This window comes from Thalia democratica, chromosome 1 (genome assembly GCF_965202585.1).
Source record: "Thalia democratica chromosome 1, ktThaDemo2.hap1.1, whole genome shotgun sequence".
NCBI classification, from domain to species: Eukaryota; Metazoa; Chordata; class Thaliacea; order Salpida; family Salpidae; genus Thalia; species Thalia democratica.
The window spans coordinates 47,060,741-47,080,815 of NC_139165.1; the positions used below are offsets into that span (position 1 = coordinate 47,060,741).

Consider the following 20,075-nt stretch of genomic DNA (forward strand, 5'->3'; position numbering starts at 1 on the left):
ATATTAGAAGAAAAAAATGCTATAGTTAATTTTTTCTGATGATTTTTTGTAAATATTCTATAAATAAACCAATCAATGTTCAAAGTTCATGTTAAAAATATATACTAAGACTTTTCATTAACATGTCAGACTTGAGTGCTAACTCAACTATAAACTAACTAATATATATAATTAAAGTTCAAGACATTTTTTTTTTATATGCATAACAAAATTGTTTAAAAATCATGTAAGTAGGAATTGAGTACAATGAATAAATTGGAAAATACAAATTAAATTCTTTTAAACTTTAATATTTTACAAAAAAAAATCCGTTAATAGATTAAAGACACGTTTGATTCAGAATTTTGAAATAAAATAATCCATGTTTTATGAAGACACTATGGTTTAGACTTTTTTTGATATGAAACAACTATTATAAACAAAATAGAACAAAAATGAATACTTTTAAAAAAGTATAATTTACAGGTAGAAAAATTAAAGGTAGATTAATGAATTAACAAACAAAAGTTGATTCAGGCAAAATTACAGCTATGTCGTTACTGCTATTTTTCAGTTTAAAATCAGGTCTAACTTTATCTTAAAGTAAGACTGTCATACGTTGTACCGAAAATAATGATCTGAAGAAAATTGCAAAAAAAAATTGTTATAATTATACGAGCAGCAAAAAATCAACAAGACACAATTATTGAAGATGCATGTCAAAGGCAGTCTAAGAAAAGCTGATTTTTTACAGATCAATTTAGATTGTTGCTTCAAGCTTTTCTGTAGTTGTCTCAATTTCAAGGTTTGCATCTCAAAAAAAACAAATTTTGTAAACTTTTAATATAATATAAATTATTGTGAAGTCATCTTGAAAAACAAAAAGTAATAATAGCTTTTACAACAATTTCAACGTAAGGACTTATTTTTTAAGACATTAAAATTAAAATATAATCATTGCGTTAAAAATAAATGAGGTAATCAAAACAAAAACAAATAATTATTGCCTTAAAAGATAAAAATAATAATCAAACTTACTTGTTGGGTTAGAAGAGCATTTCCAAATTTTCTGTAAAAATTTTTTCACTTATAATTGTTATTAAGTTGCATTAAAGTAAAATACAAATTTTCAATATATTTTATTCAATGTAATTTTACTAGTTTAAAAGTGTTAACACTAAGATTATACTTTAAATTTGTTCAACTAGGATCAATATTGCAAAGTTTTAAGATACCCTGTTTCAATTGACATTTTTATGGTGAATCTTTTGTTTTACGCAGTATTTTTGACAACAGTTGTTTTTAGAATCTTTAGATCAAGTATAATGAATAAAAATATAGACGAGGACTTCTTGAGCTTTCAGGTTGTTTTAGAAATTATACTTAAGCGGGAGATTATTGTACAATACGCAGTTGACATTTTGAAGAGTAAAATCAGGGTTGCTAATTGTTATACATCGTAAAAATAACTATCTAGTTGTTTTTAAAACATTCATTCTGTTCTTTAAAAGTTATTTTTATTCTGTTAACTGACAAAAAAACAACTATTAAAAAATTAGTAGTTGGCTTAGTTTCAAACATTAGAGTTACAGAAAAACTATGTTTTCTCATGATTAGCCACATAGACTAACATTTAAACCAAACAACAAATGACTTAATTGCAATGAAAGCATTTAAAACCTTAAAGGTAATGTAAAATTGAGAAAAACTACTTTTTAGCTTAACTGTATATACTGCACTACTAAGTATTTAATTTCATAGTACTTATTATTCAAACTTAACTAACTCTAATTCTTTACTTGGCTCATAAAAAAGTTTGCTTTACACTAACATAATTTGAAATTTAATAAAAAATTTTTTTGCTAGTAGTGCTACTATTTGTTTCGTAAATGTCTAATTTGAGAAGACTTTTGTTAGTTTGTTATATAAAATATCATGTAAAGTAGTTTATTTAAACTGGTTTGATAAAAATAAAGCTATAACTCAAAAAAAAATTGTTTTAGGTTAAGCATACGCATAGAAGTAAGGCAATATCATACTGTTGTAAATTTTATACACAAAAAAACTAAAGTAATTTCTAATAAAAAAAATGATGTTGTTTAACTTCATTCGATAGTCTCTAGAAATTCAGTAGATATATGATATAGGTGACATGTTGTTCAAATACTTTTTCTGCTCTATTTGTTAAAGGTTTTTACATTTATCCTAACTGTTATTTTTTAAAACAAGAAAGCTGTTTATATTTTTAGGAAATTACATGAAAACATAAAATATTAGTTTGATATTTTGGTATAAACGAAAATTAGTAATTTCTGTACGAACTTTAATTTCATTTAACTTGTTTGCTGTTTTAAAAATAACTTTTAAAACTAACTACTATAATCTAGTACAAAGTATGGTAGAATTTATGCGTCAAGGTTTACAGGGCAATTTTGGTTGGGAGCGGTAACTAGTACGGCGGCAACAACTAACTTACTTTAGATATTCTGGGGTTTGCTATGATAAATACTAAAAAAGTTAGAGAGAAATTTGAAAAAACTAACACTAGATATCCTGAGGTTTTTTAATGAAGAGGGACCGATAATTTTAACTTTTTTTAAAGCGGTAATCATGAAAATGATTTTGGGAAACACAGCTTTAAATTGTTAGGTGTATATTCATTCATTGAAAGTAAATGTAAACTACTACATATAAAAACATTTAAAGTAGGTTTAAAGTTATAAGGTTTAAAGTATTTTTTAGTTCTTCCAATCATACTGTCAATGTTTATCAAATATAAAGCAATGGTATCAATAGATTCCTTCATTCGTAAAAACTTAAGAATTACAGTAAAAAAGTTTTATTTTTCAAGATTAATGTATGTGCCATATATTCAAATAAAAAACACAATTCATAACAAAAAATAAAATAAGGAGATTAGTATAACACAAACTATTTATTTCAATACAAAAATCAAACCTCGTCTTCGGGCGAGCTTTCCAGCTGGGAGACGACGGTGGAGTTGAGTTTGGATTCGGTGAGGAAGCTCACCCTGCTCCTCTGCTGCTCGTTCAACCACTGCTTCACCACAGACCACATCGCTGCAGAGTTATTTGTTTGGTTACTTTCAGCTGTCTGCGCTGATTCAGCGGAGTCACACTCCTTGATTTTTGCCATTTTTAACTTTTTTTGTTTTAGACGCGACACAAAAACTTTACGAACATTTCAAAACTGTCCCTTGTTGAGCAAAAAATGAGCTTTGAATTTTCAAGGAAAAATAGGTTTATGATGATGTCATTTGTTCTACAATTTTGCACAATTTTTAATTTTTTTTTTTCCAAAATTTAAAAAGTAGATTTTGCTAAAACTGAAGATTCTTAAATCATCTCAACGTGTAAACATAGTTACTGATGTATACAGTACATTGCTTTGTTATTTCTATACTAATAATTTCATAATTTAAACTTTTATTGTTAACTATATCAAAAATTGTAAAAGACCATTCTTTTTACTTTGTTTTTGTGCTAATTTTTCTACACTTGGACAAATAAATTAGTTATATTTAAAAATTGATAAAAGTCTAAAAAATTTAAATGATGTTTTTGTACTTTAGTACAGGCGCTAGAAAATGCGGCCCGCAGGCCACACTTATAATTATATTTCAATTATTTCATAACAATTTTACTGATAAACACATTTTTATTGTAATTTTTAAATCAGCCAAAATATGCTTTTTTAAGAAATTTGGATACTTAAATTTCTGCCTACCCTCGTATATTACCAAACTTAAGCTTATCTTTTATCTTTGATGAATCGGCTTAGACATGGACTTAAATTATTAACTAAAACACTTAACAACACAATTTTCGTAATAAATAATTTAATTAAAATCTTTTTTTAGTACAAAGCCTTAGTAAAAATAAGTTTTAAAATAAGAAGTTTACAAAAAAAATTATGAAATTTATGTTGTTAAATTTTACAATGAAGCTATGAACCAAAAAAGTGTTCAAATTATTAATTACTACAGCAATTATGAAAATAAAACAGTGTAAAGAAAACCAGGTAATTAATTCAAAAATGTTTTAACTAAGGTTTTATTATTTGAAATATATTTCGAAAGTATTCCATTTAAATAGTGTTTTCTCCTTTTTACAGCAAGTTCACTCGAAAATTGAGTTTTATTTAGTTAATGCGGAAAATAACAAAAAATAAATTTTTAAGATATTAAGATGTTTAAAATCAAAAACTTACTACTAAAAAAAGTATATACACAATTTTAAATAGTATTTACACAAACAAAATTATAACTTTCTTAACTTTTAATAAACAAATTTTTACAGTTGTACAAAATGTAATTTTTTTTTTTAAACTTTACTTTTTTAGGAGCTATTTTAAAATGATAATGATTATTCTTTATGTAACAACATTGTAATATTTTATCTACTAAAACTAGAAGATTAATCAAAGTTCACATTTTAAAAATAATGAGACTTGAATATGTTTTATTTGTTTCAGAGCTTCAGCTATTCGAATTTGATCGACCAATAAAAAATGTAAATAGAAAAAAAAAATTCACTACGTTTTAACATAAGTTGTACAGGTTTCAAATGAAATATGTTTTTGCCATCAGATTATATAGTGGTAATGAAGATAACTTTTTCCTCATAATAAATTTCAGCTTAAAATAAAAAGTTCGCGTTGTAATTTAGATAACAACTTTGAACAACAAACTAGTTTACTTAAAAGAAGACTGAATGCTTATTTGTGCATTACTGGACAATATTTTCAGTGATAGTATATAAAAAATAGTTTAAACTATTAAATTTCAATATATCAACTATAATGCAATAGTTATTATTATAAAGTATTAAAAAGTATTATTATTTAATTTAAATTATAAAGTATTATTAAGTGTTAAAAATGCATATACACAAAATGTTATTCTAATCTTATCGATTAAAGCTTGCACAACATTTTAAAACTTTAAAAGTCAATCCTTCTAAATGTAAGAAGTAAAATTCAAAGATCAAAAAAAACAACATAATAAAAAACTTTGCATAGAATATTACAAAATGTTGTTTACTATCACCGACCTAGAAATTACGTAACTTTAAGTTTCGAAAATGTGCTTGATGTTAGCTGAAGAATTAGAAAAATTCAAGTCACAAGTTACTTGTAAGAAACAACAGAAAAGATGCTTTATATTGCTACATATAATTATTTTCGAGTTAGTTCAAAAAGCACAATTTCCTCAAAACGCGTTACCATAATGCATCTTAAAACGTGTTGAAGTATAATAAGCATTAAGCATGCAAAACAGAGTTTGGTTGTTTACATAATTTTAAAATGTTGTTTGTGTTCATTTAAAGCTTAAGACACATATAAAGTGATCTAGTTTTAATTATTCAATTTGCAAAATAAGTGACGTGCATTAAAAGTAGGCTTTATACAGAATAAATTCATAAAATAAACACACAAACAATGTGTAAAAAATTTTACTCCATTGTCAAGGGTACTAGTTTATTAGCAAACAACTTTGTTTACACTGCAAACTACGAATAATGACAAATAGTAATTTCAACATTGTATCTATAAATAATAACATTACAAAGGTGTTGTTAGTAAGTTCACCTTTTGTTACAATCAAGGTGTGTTTTGATTTATAAAAACGTACGATTAATTGTATACTTAAAAGTATTTCTACCGTACAATAACATACTTAAAACAATTTTGTCTAAAGAAGTATAATAAAAAACATAAAATCTTTACTGTAAAGTTGTGTGATAAACACAAGAATACTTGTAACTTTAAAACATCAATATTGATACTAACTTTTTAATGAAAAAAAAAAACTTGGATGTTGTTAAAAGTGTTTCAATGTTACCTGCACCGACTATCAAACGAAAAAATGCTTTGATTTTTAGTGCAAGTAGTACTTAAACATTAGTAAGCATAATCGAAAATATTTGCTTTTATTTTAGTATATATTTAGCTCTGCAAAATAAAATTTGCATAGAAGCACTCTGACAAAAGTCCATTTGAAAAAGAATACTTAATATTTCGTTGTTCGTTTACAATCTGATTAAAATATATTAAAACACTTTTTGTATTTAAATAATTGACAAGTTATTAAAACAAATGCAAAAGTTTTGTTTTCATTGCTTCAAACATTAAGACCCAATTAAAAAATAAAAAAATAAATGAGATAAATTTTAAGTACAACTATTATTTATACGACTTGTTAGAAAATAAAAAACCCAATACAAAAAAGTTAGAAAGTTAAAATAAAAATTAAGAGCTCAAACTGATACATTAATAAAAACATTTATATTTTAGACATACATTTAAATATTGATAAAAAAAGAAGAAAAGGTTCTTAAATCTAAATTTTAGGTACTATGAACTGTAATTTTATGAAACTAAACTAATAAATTGATACAATTATTATAAATAAAATCTAATTAAAATATTACAAACAACTTGTCATATATCTACTACATCTAAAAGGTTATGGTTGTTTATTATAGTAACAATAATACTTTACATTATGTTAGGAGAACTAAGTTTTCCAAGTTTAAACAACATTAAAACTCACTGTTACCAAGACAGTAATAGATTACCAAAAAATAATATTTTTAAACTAAAACTAATATTTATTCAAAACAAGTAAAAGTTAGTAGTATACATCATAAAACCTTAAGTAAAACTGTATGACATCATTGTTTATCTTACACGTAGAAACTTTAATATTTGGTAGGTCATGATATCATTTTGAGAAATAGTTTTGACCATTAAGTGTCGTTAACTTTTGCTAAACATATTTTGTTTGTTTTAGATAGCACCAGTTTACTTATTTAGAAAATTTTTTGAAACTTATTTTGATAAAAATTAAGAACGAATAGTCGAACTTTTAAATACATAAAATTTTCTATGAATATCTTCATTTGGAAAGCATGAATAAACTTAAACAATAACTAATAAAATTTTAAACAAAAAAAATTGAAAATATTTCAAGTAATACTACAACTTTATGAAATTTAACACCAATATAAAATATTTTAAGAAACTCTAATATTTTGACTTTTCTTTTCATAATAACTCAAAATGTTTCACTTAAAACTTTATAAAAATAATCTAGTTTAAACGATCAAAGGATAGTAGTAAAAATAACATACTAGTTATAAATAAAAAAATATTTTTTTAGATAAAACATAGAAATTAAATATTTGTAACCTATTTGATCATATAATAATAATAAAAAGTTTAAAACTAGTTTAAAAAACTGTGGTAACCATAATATTTTACAATTAATTTATGAAAAGCTTAGGTCATTAAACTAATTGTCCGTAAAATAAGAAATAATATATATAGTAAATACTATTTCAACATCAAATTATAAAAATTACTTAATAGAAACGAAGGCTTTTGTTAGGTTACAAATTCGGAAATTTAAAACTCTATAAAAATATTTAAGAGACCGTATCTCAAAAATAAAAATATATTTAAGAAAATAAAAAATAGGTATGTAGGTCTTTTTCTATATTTACAGGCCTTTTTTTTCTTATTTGCAAAGTTTTGAATATTTTTATAAATTTAAAAGTTATTAAAAATAACTATACTTTAAAACTTATTTTAGCCATTTTGCAAAAAATATTAAAAGCTTTGTAAAAAAGAAAAAAAAATACTTTTAGATATCAATAAGAGCTAAATACCTTTATATATATATATTAATTTTTGAGTTAACGCCTTTTAAATATTTTTTAAGAACTTGAATTGTCCAAATTTGAATTGTCATTCACCTCTTTTGTTAAAATACAAAAAACTAACTGTTCAAAATCCATGGCAGGTCCACTATGACTACTTTTCCTATAAAAACGAATTTCAATTAAAATAAGCTAGATATTCTATTAACCATAATTTAACTAGGTACAGAATTAAACAGCAAAAATAGAAACACTGGTCAATGTAACTCATTATTATTGTTCAAAAACAGCTGTAGAAGAAACACTGATCATTGTATGTTATCATTATTGTTCAATACAGAACTAACTCAGAATGGCTGGAAAGTATGTGTCAAGGCAGTTTTTGATGAACTTGATAGTGGACATGTCCAAGTTGGAAATTCCGGCCCCGCCAACGTTCATGACGAACGTGCACTCGCGTCCCATTTCGTTTCTGTGCACTGATTCGAGCCAGTTGATGAGTTGCTGCTGTGTTGATGATTTACCTTTGTTTTTGCCGAACTTCTTAATCACCATGTAGACTGAAAAGCAAAGTTACAAGTTATAAATATTTTTAGCAGGAGTTACTTACAAAAATAAAGTTATGGTGGTACTATTGTTTAGTTTTAAAATATAAACGAACGCATTTTAAATAACTCATAATCTAAATTTTACAGAAAATCATTTTGTTAAGTAAAGCTTTATATAAGCACAAATTTGTAAACTTCATTTGTACATTTAAGAGTACAGAGGGGTCTAACAAAGTTTTTTTTTAATTAACATTGTCACTAAGCTTGGAGTATGAACTATGAGATACTTTTTATAGAACAAAAAATTTCAACTAATTTTTGAAATATAACTAGTTTTGTAGAAAAATCCTATGAAATGAATGGAATTAAAAAAAACTCATGGCCAATTTTCACAGAATTTTAAAAATTTTATGACAAAAATTAAAAAAAAAATTTTCTTTACTTTTATTGAATTAAAATAAACTCCTATAAGTTGTTCAAAATTTATCAATGGTTAGACATAAAAAATTTTAAAAAAAATTCCTAAATAAATGATGAGGACATATGAAACTATTAAACTCCATGTCTTTGATCGCATATATCTCTCAAAAACTATTCTGATAAAAAGAAAACAGTAAAAAACAATTGGTAGCTTAGTTTTTTTATAAAAAAAGACTTACTTAAAAAAACTGTTTTACCCCATTTTTCCTTAAAATAATCTTAAAAGGAAATTGTAAAGGATGATATTTCAAAAATATTAACTTAAAATGCATACTTGAATTTTTAAAATATATTAATATCTTCAAATACATATTTTTTTATTATGAAGGAAATTAATATCTTATTCTTACACAAGTTTTTTTTACATAGTTTATGCTTTATTGTTCAACAAATATTATTTTATCCCAATTCACAGTTACTTTTTTAGGCTTTTAAATTAATATTCTATTCAAAATAATACCTGTTAATATGATATTGATTCTAAAAATATCAAGAACAAAAACACAATTATTTATATGAAACTATATAGTAGTTACTTCTTACCAACTCTTGTACCATCATTTGCTCTTCCTCTTACAAAAACTGCAGAGTTTTTTCTACTATCTTCTTCTATATTTTTTTTGTGTATTTCTGTAAAAATTAGTATATTTATACTTTTATACTTCTTACAAATTACACTATTTTTAGCATCTAACTTATTATTTCCTAATTTTACATATTAAACCTGCAACGTTGTTCTCAGCTCTCCATTTCAACGCTTTAGAAGCTGCCTCTGCTGCCTGTTTCATGTTGTTCTTGTACTGCTTGATGAAACAGGAGGCCCACAACCTATCACTGCTATCAATCAGCCGCGAAACATCGTTCGGGTGGAAGGCTTGGTGGTTGTGATCTGTGCAATTCAATTGGTTTATATCAATATGAAAAGATTTTACAATTCAAAATTTTCAAAACATTACTAATAAGTTACTAGTTATATTTTAAAAACAATCTACTAAATAAGAACTAAATTAGAACAAAAGTTTATAAACTAAAACATAGACTAGACTTTACAGATATATTTTAAAAAAGTAATACAGTAATTAAAAAACAAACATTTATTTATTAAATATACAATATACAAAAACAATCAAAACATACTTAGTTTTTTTTCATCATAAAACTTTTTGAAGGTTTGAAATTCTTCTTCAGAAATTGTTTTAACATGTGGACTGAAATAATTGTAAGTTTGTTTGTTGAAAAAACCAAATAAAACAGAAATAAAAAAACAGTTCATGATTACATTAAAAGTTTTAACACACACAAGCTGTTAAAAAGCTAATAAATATTTAGACTACCAAATATTAGTTTTTGTTTGTTTTCTATTAGAAATTTCACTTACACAAACAAGTCTTAGGTTTTAAAAGTATATTTAGTGTGTATTGAGTAGATTTTTTTTTGATACACTTATTTACTACAAAATGTAGGCTATAATACCTTTTTAAACTGTTTTGTTAAATACTAAAAAATCAAGTTAATATATTAGTACTATAAAAAATTTACAAAAGTTTTTCAAATTAGTAAAACATTAGTTAGTTAATATTTATACTAAATACTATTTTTACGGCATTTTATATAATTTTAAAACTTTAGTGTGTTTATAGTTTGGTAATATTTTTAACTATTTAGTATTTTAATGAAAACAAAACAGTTTAAGATTCTTTTTAAATTTTAGTCAATTTTCAAGCTTTGAGATAAAAAACCAAATAATGATAACTTAGAAATATTTATAATTGTTATAACTCTAAAACTTTGAATATATATGGTAAAACTTAAACTTTTTTTTGTTATAAATATAATAGTAAACTGTATAGTTGTGTTGTTTACCTACAGTTATTTTTTATATAAACTAATCTAAAAATGAAGAACATTAGTTACTATGTTTGTGTATAAAAAAAGTTTTTAAAAGAACAAATATTGTAATGGATTTTAATCACATAATAAGTTACTAATATATAAATGAAATAATAAAACTTGATTAATACAATAATAGTATGTTCATGTAGAATATTAGTTTACAAATTCGAGAAAAACTTTATAGTAGGGTACCTCTTATCTACAAATGAAAACAATCAAAGTCAATAAAAGTAATTATAGCCACACATTATTATAAACTAGAATAAAAACAACTTTAGTTTAAGAGTTTGTTGAAAAATTCACAGTGAAAAACTGATTAAGAAGTAGTGGCCAAAAAGTAAAAATACTCTAAAAAGTATATAAAATTAAAATCAAGTCCTCTTAAAGTTAAACCTTGATTAAGTAATCCTAAATAATTGGCAACTCTACTACAAGAAAGAATTGTTAAAATAATTATAAAAAATATAAAGTACAAAACTTCACAAAAAAAAATCTTGCACATAACATTTAATTTTATTGAAGTTATTTATCAGTGAGCGTACAAGTGTTAATTTTCTAGTGTTATGGGTTAGGATTAAAACTATATATAAAAAATTAGGTAAAGAGAGCTAGGATAAAAGTATAAAAGAATCTATAAAAACTTTGATTTAATTAGTTATAAATATTAATTCTGATAAATATATAATGTTTCTTATTATTTTTTAACCCGTTATCCTTACTTACAAAAATTTTATTATTTGTGTTTATAATCCTACTTTACCTCGTTAAAAAAATCAAGTGCTGGAATTAAACTATAAAAGACTAAAGTATAGTTTTATGGTAGAAATAATCAATCTCCCATTCTTCCTTTAACAATAACAAACTTTTTTTAAAGTCAAGCAAGCAAGTTTGTTACCTCATGTTTAACTTTACTTGCCTCAATATTGGCTGTTACTTGGTGATAAAGTATATGTTAGCAGTTACTCAATCACTTTTTAGATATAAAGTATTAAATGGTCAACTACTAAAAACAAAAAGAAACGAAAAATATAAAATAAAGAAACTTACCTATGGTAATCTGGAATTATTTCAGGATTTTTTATAGTATTGGCAGGCATAGCTTTATGATTAACAGTACAGATGAAAAAATAATTTTAGAACTAAAATCTACCTATATATAACAAATTAAATTATAAAATAAACTTAGATAATGTTTTCACGTAAAACAAATAACACATCAAAAATAGAGTTTTAAAAAATATCAGCACAAAAGTGTTTGTAAACAAATTGTTTACTTTTAAATAAAAAAGATATATACACATATTAAGGGTTACTATACTTTTGGCTTGCTACTCTTAGCTACTATAACATGCATCAATAACCTCTCTCTTTTACTAATGAAATAGTTTAAGCTGCTTGAGATAACTTTATGGCTTTTCAACAAAAGACTACTTCATATTAATAATTTAGAAACAAAACTAATTTAGCATAATACAAAACAGATAGTAAGATAGTATTCAATAAAAACTTAAAATTTATTGAAAATATTAAGTATATTTACTGCAATTTTAATAATATTTTGAGCTATACATTTTTTATCACAAAAAGTTAGTTAATTGATTTTTTAATGAATGTTTTCTAAAATCTTAGTTGCCAATTGACATAAAAATACAAATTTTGTTTTACAGCAAAATATTAAAAATAATAATTTTCTAAGTATAGGGTCTCAAACTTATTGTTTTATTTTTACTAAATCATGAATAAACCAAGATAAAACAAAAATATAAAAGAAAACTGTAGCATTCACTAACTTATGGCAAATGTATATAAAACTATGGTCGAAAAGTAAAACTAAAAATAAAAGTTCAAGAAATTTTGCCTCTGGACTTATATTTTTTAATTTTTCGAACAGTTAAGTTTAAAGCCGCATATAGTAAGTAACAATTAAAAAACCAACTTTGTTTAAATTTTATACAAAAGTTACTATACAATATGTATATATAAAAAATTATATATTGTTAAAGTACTTGTGTATATTATAGTATTATTTTATACCTTTTTTTAACTTCTGTAAATTGTATATATAATGGTAATTCCAGTTCTAGATACTTAATTGAATAAAAGTTTTAACTAAAATGTTGAAGTGATTCTAGGTTTTAAGCAAAAGCAGCAAGTTTTTTGATTTTCTTTAAAAACTAGTTAAACAAGCTATTGATTAGTTTTAATACTTTTCAAACAATTTTTTTGTGATAAAAAAACTTAAGGCTATTTAAAAATAACAAACAGCTCACCGTGTTTCTTAAATATCGCCAAACTACTTTGTTAGTGTTAATTAAAACCAAAATAAAAGAATTCAAAAACAACGATCTTAAAGCAATAGACATAAACAAATTTTAAGGATACTTTTAAAAAGAAGTTTTCTGCTTAGAAAACAGTTTATAAATACAGTTTTGACAGACACCTAGGATCTTTTTTAAGTTAGTAAAGTTTTGAACAGAAAAAAAAATATTAAACTTAACAGATTTATATAAAAAAAAGTAAAAAAATGCTTTTTTAATAGTAAAAGTTATAGTCGTGTCATACTTGCTTGTTACTAAAACTTTATAAATTTAAACTAAGGACACTATTAATATTGATACTATTAATACCATTGGTATTGATACTAAAAAATGAATACCATTTTTATTATTAATACAAGCTCACTCGCGCAAACTTAAAGTAAATTATAACTTTTTTTAAATTAAAAGTTGTGTAATATCTTATTTATATAAACCTTTATTTTTTCTCGTTAAAATTTCTTTCAACGTCTATCTTTAATAGATTTTTTTTTAATCAGTGTTTATTACAGACTATGATACGTTTTTTTCAGTATAAACTATTTGTCAAACAGTAAGTTAAATTAGTTTCTTAAAATAAAGTACTTAAAATTTTTAAGCATGCAGTTCAGATTTAGTTTAATCAGATCTAGTTAAAAGCTCCACAATATTTGTGTGTTTCTCTTACGAAAAAATTTAATGTGACTTTTTTGTTTCTGTATACATAAGTTGTTTTTAAAAAATGTATATTACCTGCCTAATAATATTGCATTACATATCTACTTACCTTTTGTTTTACAACAGTTTTAGGGTTACTTGCTGTTTGCTTCTTGTTGTTTTTTTACCAAGTCATTTATAAATTCAAATATTTATAGTTTATACTTTGTGGTTTCTAAAAGGATGTATAATTTTTTTTTTTTTAGTTCTGAATATATTTAACTACAAATATATATACTATTATATAGTTAATACAATTTAGACTTAAAATAGTATTTTTATTCAATAAGCGTTTTCAAACGTTAGAATGAAAAAAGCTGTTATAAATAGTCTGTAAAGGCGCTAGTTTTATAAAATAAAATAAAACATAAAAAAATAGTTTTACAAAAAACTTTGTACTAAAGATTTTTTACAATTAACATTAACCAAATGTGTTAACAAATAAAGGTCTAAATGTTTAACAAACTTTTTTTGAAATTAGATTTCAAAAGTTTTGTTTTTTCTAGTTTTGCCACTCAAAATTATACGTTAATATAAAACACGATACAAAATTAAAACGAACATAGTTTGAGGAATACTAAAACTGTTTTAATATCAAGCTCTAAAAAGTTGTTAAAAACTACTGAAAAAACTAAATTGATATTTTTTTAATAATCATTAAGGTTAGTTTTTAATATTTTAATACAGCTTTTTGAAGTATTTATTTAAGTATTAAAACTTAAATTCAAGTTTTTAAATTTCATCAACAAAACAATCTTTCACCTGTTTAAACAATTTAAACGTTCTGTTGGTTAATAAAATATGTAAAAATTTATATTAACACAAAATAAACCATCAAGCTAAGCTTGAAATAACACTAATAACAGGTGTATAAACAAACAAAATATTTATAAATTAAAAACTTTTATTGTAACCCTAAAACATTAAAACATTAACAACAACAAAAAATTAAATGATTCGTTTCATAAAAATTTCCAATAATAGAATAGAAAACACCTTTAATATTTCAAAATTCGACAAACAAAAGTATTATTTTTTATCTCTGTGGTTCTTATTTTCATTAAAACTATAGATGTATATAAAACCTATGAACACTTGAAATGAAAATATGTGAGTGTGGAGACATAAATCCTTTACGTTGTCTTTTTTTACGTAACCTATATTTTTTCTTATAATTAAACAAAAGTATGTTTACACTGGTCAATAAATGACAAAAATATGTAGTTAGATGCTGTTTAACGTTTTTTTTTCACTTTAAATAGAATACATTGTGCAAAGTGAAAAAGAAACTATACATACGTACAGTCTTTACAAAAAGCATTTTTCCCCCTTGTTCTAAAGTGTTTATCTGTGCACCTTAGTGTTTTTTTACTTTTACTATTTAATAATTTAAGTTCCTTTATTGTACCGAAGAAATTATCATATAAACGAAAATGGTTTGTAATTTATACTACTTTCTGATATTTTTCACATGTTTTTGCATACGAAACATATAGACAATTAAACCATAGTAACAGTTTTATTTTGGAAACTGTAGTATAAGCACATGTTCAAAATCTAGTGCAAACAAAGTTGTCACCTTACCCTTACCCTTATTCGGTAACTTTTTTATTATTAACTTTTTTATTGTTTTATTATTAATATTTTTACTTCTCTTACATAAGTGACCCCTGGTGCAAAAGTTTAATCGTGCATATTTGCTTCATTCCAGTAAAAATACCCATTTTTAAAGTTCAAATTGTCAACAAGTTTAAAAAGTATAAAACCAACTCGTAATAAATCGTAAAAAAGCTAGTTGTCATGTAATCTTTCCACTGTTTAAGCATTATATAAAAAAAAAATTTAATTTATAAAATTAAACAATTTAAATTGAAAACCTTTGATTAAGTAGTTTCATTAGTCCAGAACTAATTGTTTAAATAAATAACAGAATTTAAAGTTTTTTTATCGTCTAAAAATAAAAAAGGTGTGTAAGTAATAAGAATAAAAAAGTACTTTATTATTTACTTTACAGGTATTGTAGTATTACAAAAGAGCTAGTTTGTACACTTATATCATTCTCAGACTAATCGTACAAGTCATTATCAAAACAAATTTGAAAAATAAATTTGAAGTGTTATTATTTGAATGCTAATTTTTGTAAAGTTTAAGGCACTACTAAAAGCTATATTTTGTTAAAATAATACTTTTGAAGTTTTTAATTTCGTTTTAAGTTGAACTTTGAGAAACTGTTTGACAAATTTTGAAAAATAACACATACAGTTTGAGCAAATATATTGAGTTACTAGAAGCCTTCAATTATTTTTTTATTGTTTTCTTAGGTGAAATTTGACGGTTTTCTTCACACATATAGAAATTACAATGATGGTTTGACACTGCAGCTACAGAATGTTGACTTCTATGAGTTAATGATCATGTGTGGGCTAATAAAATAAAGTTTGTCTGTCAAGAGTGCCCCAACAACGGTAATAATTTTTCATATAGTTCAAATACAGCGGTTGTTTTCTATCTCACTGTTACCCCTAACCCTTGGTCAATAATCAGTTTCTTTTCCCGGCTGATTGAGCGGCGGTTGACGGTAGAAGCGGTGACTCAAACAAGTCAAACGTACAATAATGACGCTTCGTGCAAAAATGACGCCTCGTGCAACAATTACTCCGTGCAAAACTGTCACTGGTGAAAAATTGACCCTTTGTGCAAAATTGATAATTCTTAAAAAACTGACAACTCGTGCAAAAATGACGCTGTGCAAAAGTGTCAATGCGTTTAAAAGCGACTACTTGTGCAAAAGTGACTTCGTACTAGATAAACCCATCCTTTTAGTACATAAAATTTTTTTAAATTTATAAGTATAAGTAACATTTAGTTTTAAAGCTTATTTTTAGTACACTATCATGACTATTCTACAGATGTTTGTAAAAAAAATTATCAAGTTTTTGGGAAATTAAAAAACAAAACAGTAAAAGTATATCTTTTTTAATTCTTAACTTTAAACTTTTCGTTTACATCAAAGTTTATATATTGATACGAAACATATTTTTTATATAAAAGAAAACTAATTTAAACGTTCATTACTTTTATAATTTTTGCTTATATTTTTTAAGAAGATTTATGGTAGTAAAGAACATAATTTTAAACATATTTGTCAAATTTAAGCTATATAAAAACAATGAAGTTTTTTTTATAACAAAGCATAAAACAATAGATCACAAATAAGTAGTTGTATTGTTCTAAAAGTACTAATTAGTAAACTATACAAAAGTTGTATGTTAGCTTTTTGTGCAAGCACTATTAAAATGATTATCGTATACTTGTTTTGAAACATTGTTTAAAATATTTAGGATTTTATTCAAACTCTTATATTTTAAGATATATTTTTTTAATTTTGGTTTTGGTTGAAGAAACAGTGTAGTTTTTGTTTTTTGTGTTTTAAAAGCAATGCTTTTTTTAGATTAACTTGTTTTATAGAAAAAACTAATTGTGTGAAAAAATACTTAAAAATTTAGACACTTTCTTTTTAAGGTAAAATATCTATATAAATATTTATGTAAGAAACAAACGATTTGACTTGAAAATACAAACTGCAGTTTTTAAGTTATTCTAAATACTTTTAAAATCTTTTAAAAACTTTGACTTTAAAAATTTCAAAATGTTAACAATTATCAAGAAAAGTTATGTAAACCTTAATTACTTCTGGAATATTGTTTAGTATTAGTTTTTTAAATTTGTAACAAATTTAAATTTATGATTTGTGTTCAACTTTATAAGTTCATACAACTTGAAGCTTTTTTAATCAAAATTAAAAAATAATGAATATCAAAGACGACAAAAAAGAGTCGGTGATGAACAACATCGCTATGGTGAAGTTTAACCACCAAATGGGTGATGGGTCCGAAACTTACCACTCACAAATGTACAGAGAGTGCACATTGGGAAACAGTCTCATCGAAACAATACAGGAGTTTTTGCAGGCTGGAAAGATAAACTTGAGCATAGCGAACCGCCTGCTGTACCAATATGATGAGTCTATACAGAAAAAACTCAAAAACAATCTTCGTAACACTGTTAGTTAAAGTGATATGGTTTTACAACTAAATATTTTCTATAAAATTAGTTACTAGATTACTTACAATCTTTGATACCTAAAATTTCGTCTCAATAAAATTTTTTAATGTTAAAGTTTAGGGTTTTAAGGTGAATATTTAAATTTATATCAAGTTCTTTACTTACCTTTATATACCTCATCATATACAAACTTTGAATCAAGTACAAAGTATAAACTATAATTAAACAAAAGTTTTTCACCTGAGATTGAAAAAACTTAAAATATTCTTGATCATCAATAATTTTCAAAACCTAGTTTACTCTTTAATAAAAGTTAATTACTTTTACTATTGTTTTAATTAAACTCTTTAAGGTGAAAATCATTAAGTTTAGTTTTAATAAATGACGAATAAGAAAATCAGACTATCAATAAACTTAGAAAAATAAAACTACACTAAGATTGTAATTAAATTTCTAGTAAAGACCGTTTTATAAAGTAAATTTTTTTAGTTTTAGGTATCACTATCAATTCATATACATTATACACAAATCAATTTTTAGTTGAAATTCTTAATAAATAATCTCACTATTGATATGTAGCTGTATAAATGAGTAGGTGGCAAAAATGCACGAAGGCACACTTTTTCACAGCATCAGTTTTGTACGAGGTATCATTATAGCACGAAGACACTTTTGCACGAAAGGTCACCTTTGCACGAAGACACTTTTGGAATGAAACGTTTTATTTTATTTTTTTTATATTTTTCTTTTTCTTTTTTTTTACTATCATTTTATTTTACCCCTTACCCTTAGTCGGTAACTTTTTTATTGTTATATTTAATTTTATATTATTTTTTTTTATTTCTCGTACAAAAGTGACTCTTCGTGCATATTTGCTTCATCCTTGTAAAAATACCCATTTTTAAAGTTCAAATCGTCAACAGTTTTAAATATTATAAAACCTAATCTAAACTGAAAGCTAATCGTTGTAAACTTTCCACTGTATTGAGTATTAGTTATATAAGAAAGTTTTTAAATTATAAAATTAAACAATTTAATTGAAAACACTTTATTAAGTAGCCTTGAATAGTCCAAAACTGTTTGTTTAAATGAAAAATACAAATTATATTTTGTTACCAATTAAAAATTATTAAATTGTGTATTTAATGAGATTTGAAAACATTACTTTGTTATTTGCTTTACAGGTACTGTAGTATTACAAAAAAGCTCACTAGTTATTACATTTTTATTATTCTCAGACTAATTGTAAAAGTCATTATTAAAACCAACTTGAATAATAAAGTTGAAGTGTTACTACTTGAATGCTAACTTGTGTAGAGTTTAAGTCACTATATTTTGTAGAAATCACTATATTTCACTAGAAGCTATATTTTGTTTAATTAGTACTTTTGAAGTTTTAAAAATCGTTTTAAGTTGAATTTTGAGAAACTGTCTTCAAAACTGGGTTAAATTTTTTTAACATGTATGTCAAGACGTTAAATTGTATCCGAGGTGCACAACTCGATAACCGAAAGGTGTTTCAAGCACCAGGTCCTAGGACCAAATATTTTGAGCTCTTTATTTGTCGTTCAATAAACAATAGTAATAACACATACAACTCGAGCAAATATACTGAGTTACTAGAAACCTTCAATTATTTTTTTATTGTTTTCTTAGGTGAAATTTGACGGTTTTCTTCACACATATAGAAATTACAATGATGTTTGGACGCTGCAGCTACAGAATATTGACTTCTATGAGAATAACGATCATGTGTGGGCTAATAAAATAAAGTTTGTCTGTCAAGAATGCCCCAACAACGGTAATGAAAAGAAAAAGAAAAAGGACTCAAGGAAAAGAAAAATTAAACCGGAATCAAAATGACTTTTAAATAACTTTTTTTTTTTGAAGTTTTTATTGTTTTAATAAAAGTTAGGACGCATAAAGTTGAAATATATATATATATATATATATATATATAGAAATAACATACACAAAATAAACTTTTGCTTGGCACAGCTGTTTCTGCGTTTAATACGCGTCCTCAGCCAAGTTTTATTCAATGAAAAGCAAACTTGTAAGTACAATATAATATATATATAATATATATCATGGAAAAACAAACTAAAAGTACACTGTTTCTCATGTATTAAAAGTAGTAATCAGGTTTTTATTAAACTTCACAATGTTAGTAGCTGATCATTTTTTCTTTCGTATATACATTATAACCTACAATATAGGTTTTTTGTTAGCATGTAAATACTTATATTTCCATTGATTAGCTCGCAAAATAAGAGGTGGAGTTTAATTATTAATCATTAAGATAGATCATTTTGTATTTATTTTTTTATTTAAAAACTACTTTATGGCATGTTACTTTTTTTTTTAATTCATAAAAATTATACTTTTAGCTATAGTTAAAACAAAAACTGGTTTAA

The 20,075-nt window shown here is 24.1% G+C and overlaps 1 protein-coding gene and 1 pseudogene across 1 annotated transcript; one reads left to right on the forward strand and one right to left on the reverse strand.

The window, feature by feature from the left end:
• Positions 1-236: 236 nt before the first annotated feature.
• On the reverse strand, positions 237-11,734 carry LOC145844704 (motile sperm domain-containing protein 2-like). Its single transcript, XM_082952123.1, has 9 exons — positions 11,630-11,734; positions 9,827-9,897; positions 9,414-9,578; positions 9,233-9,319; positions 8,009-8,221; positions 7,786-7,824; positions 2,938-3,059; positions 1,018-1,048; positions 237-792 (listed from the first exon to the last, which is right to left on the reverse strand). Exons 1-9 carry the CDS (start codon positions 11,677-11,679, stop codon positions 740-742), a joined length of 831 nt encoding a protein of 276 aa, XP_082808249.1. The 5' UTR covers positions 11,680-11,734; the 3' UTR covers positions 237-739.
• A 5,668-nt stretch (positions 11,735-17,402) lies between these two features.
• LOC145836729 (transcription initiation factor IIA subunit 2 pseudogene) lies at positions 17,403-19,521 on the forward strand (annotated as a pseudogene).
• Positions 19,522-20,075: the final 554 nt, after the last annotated feature.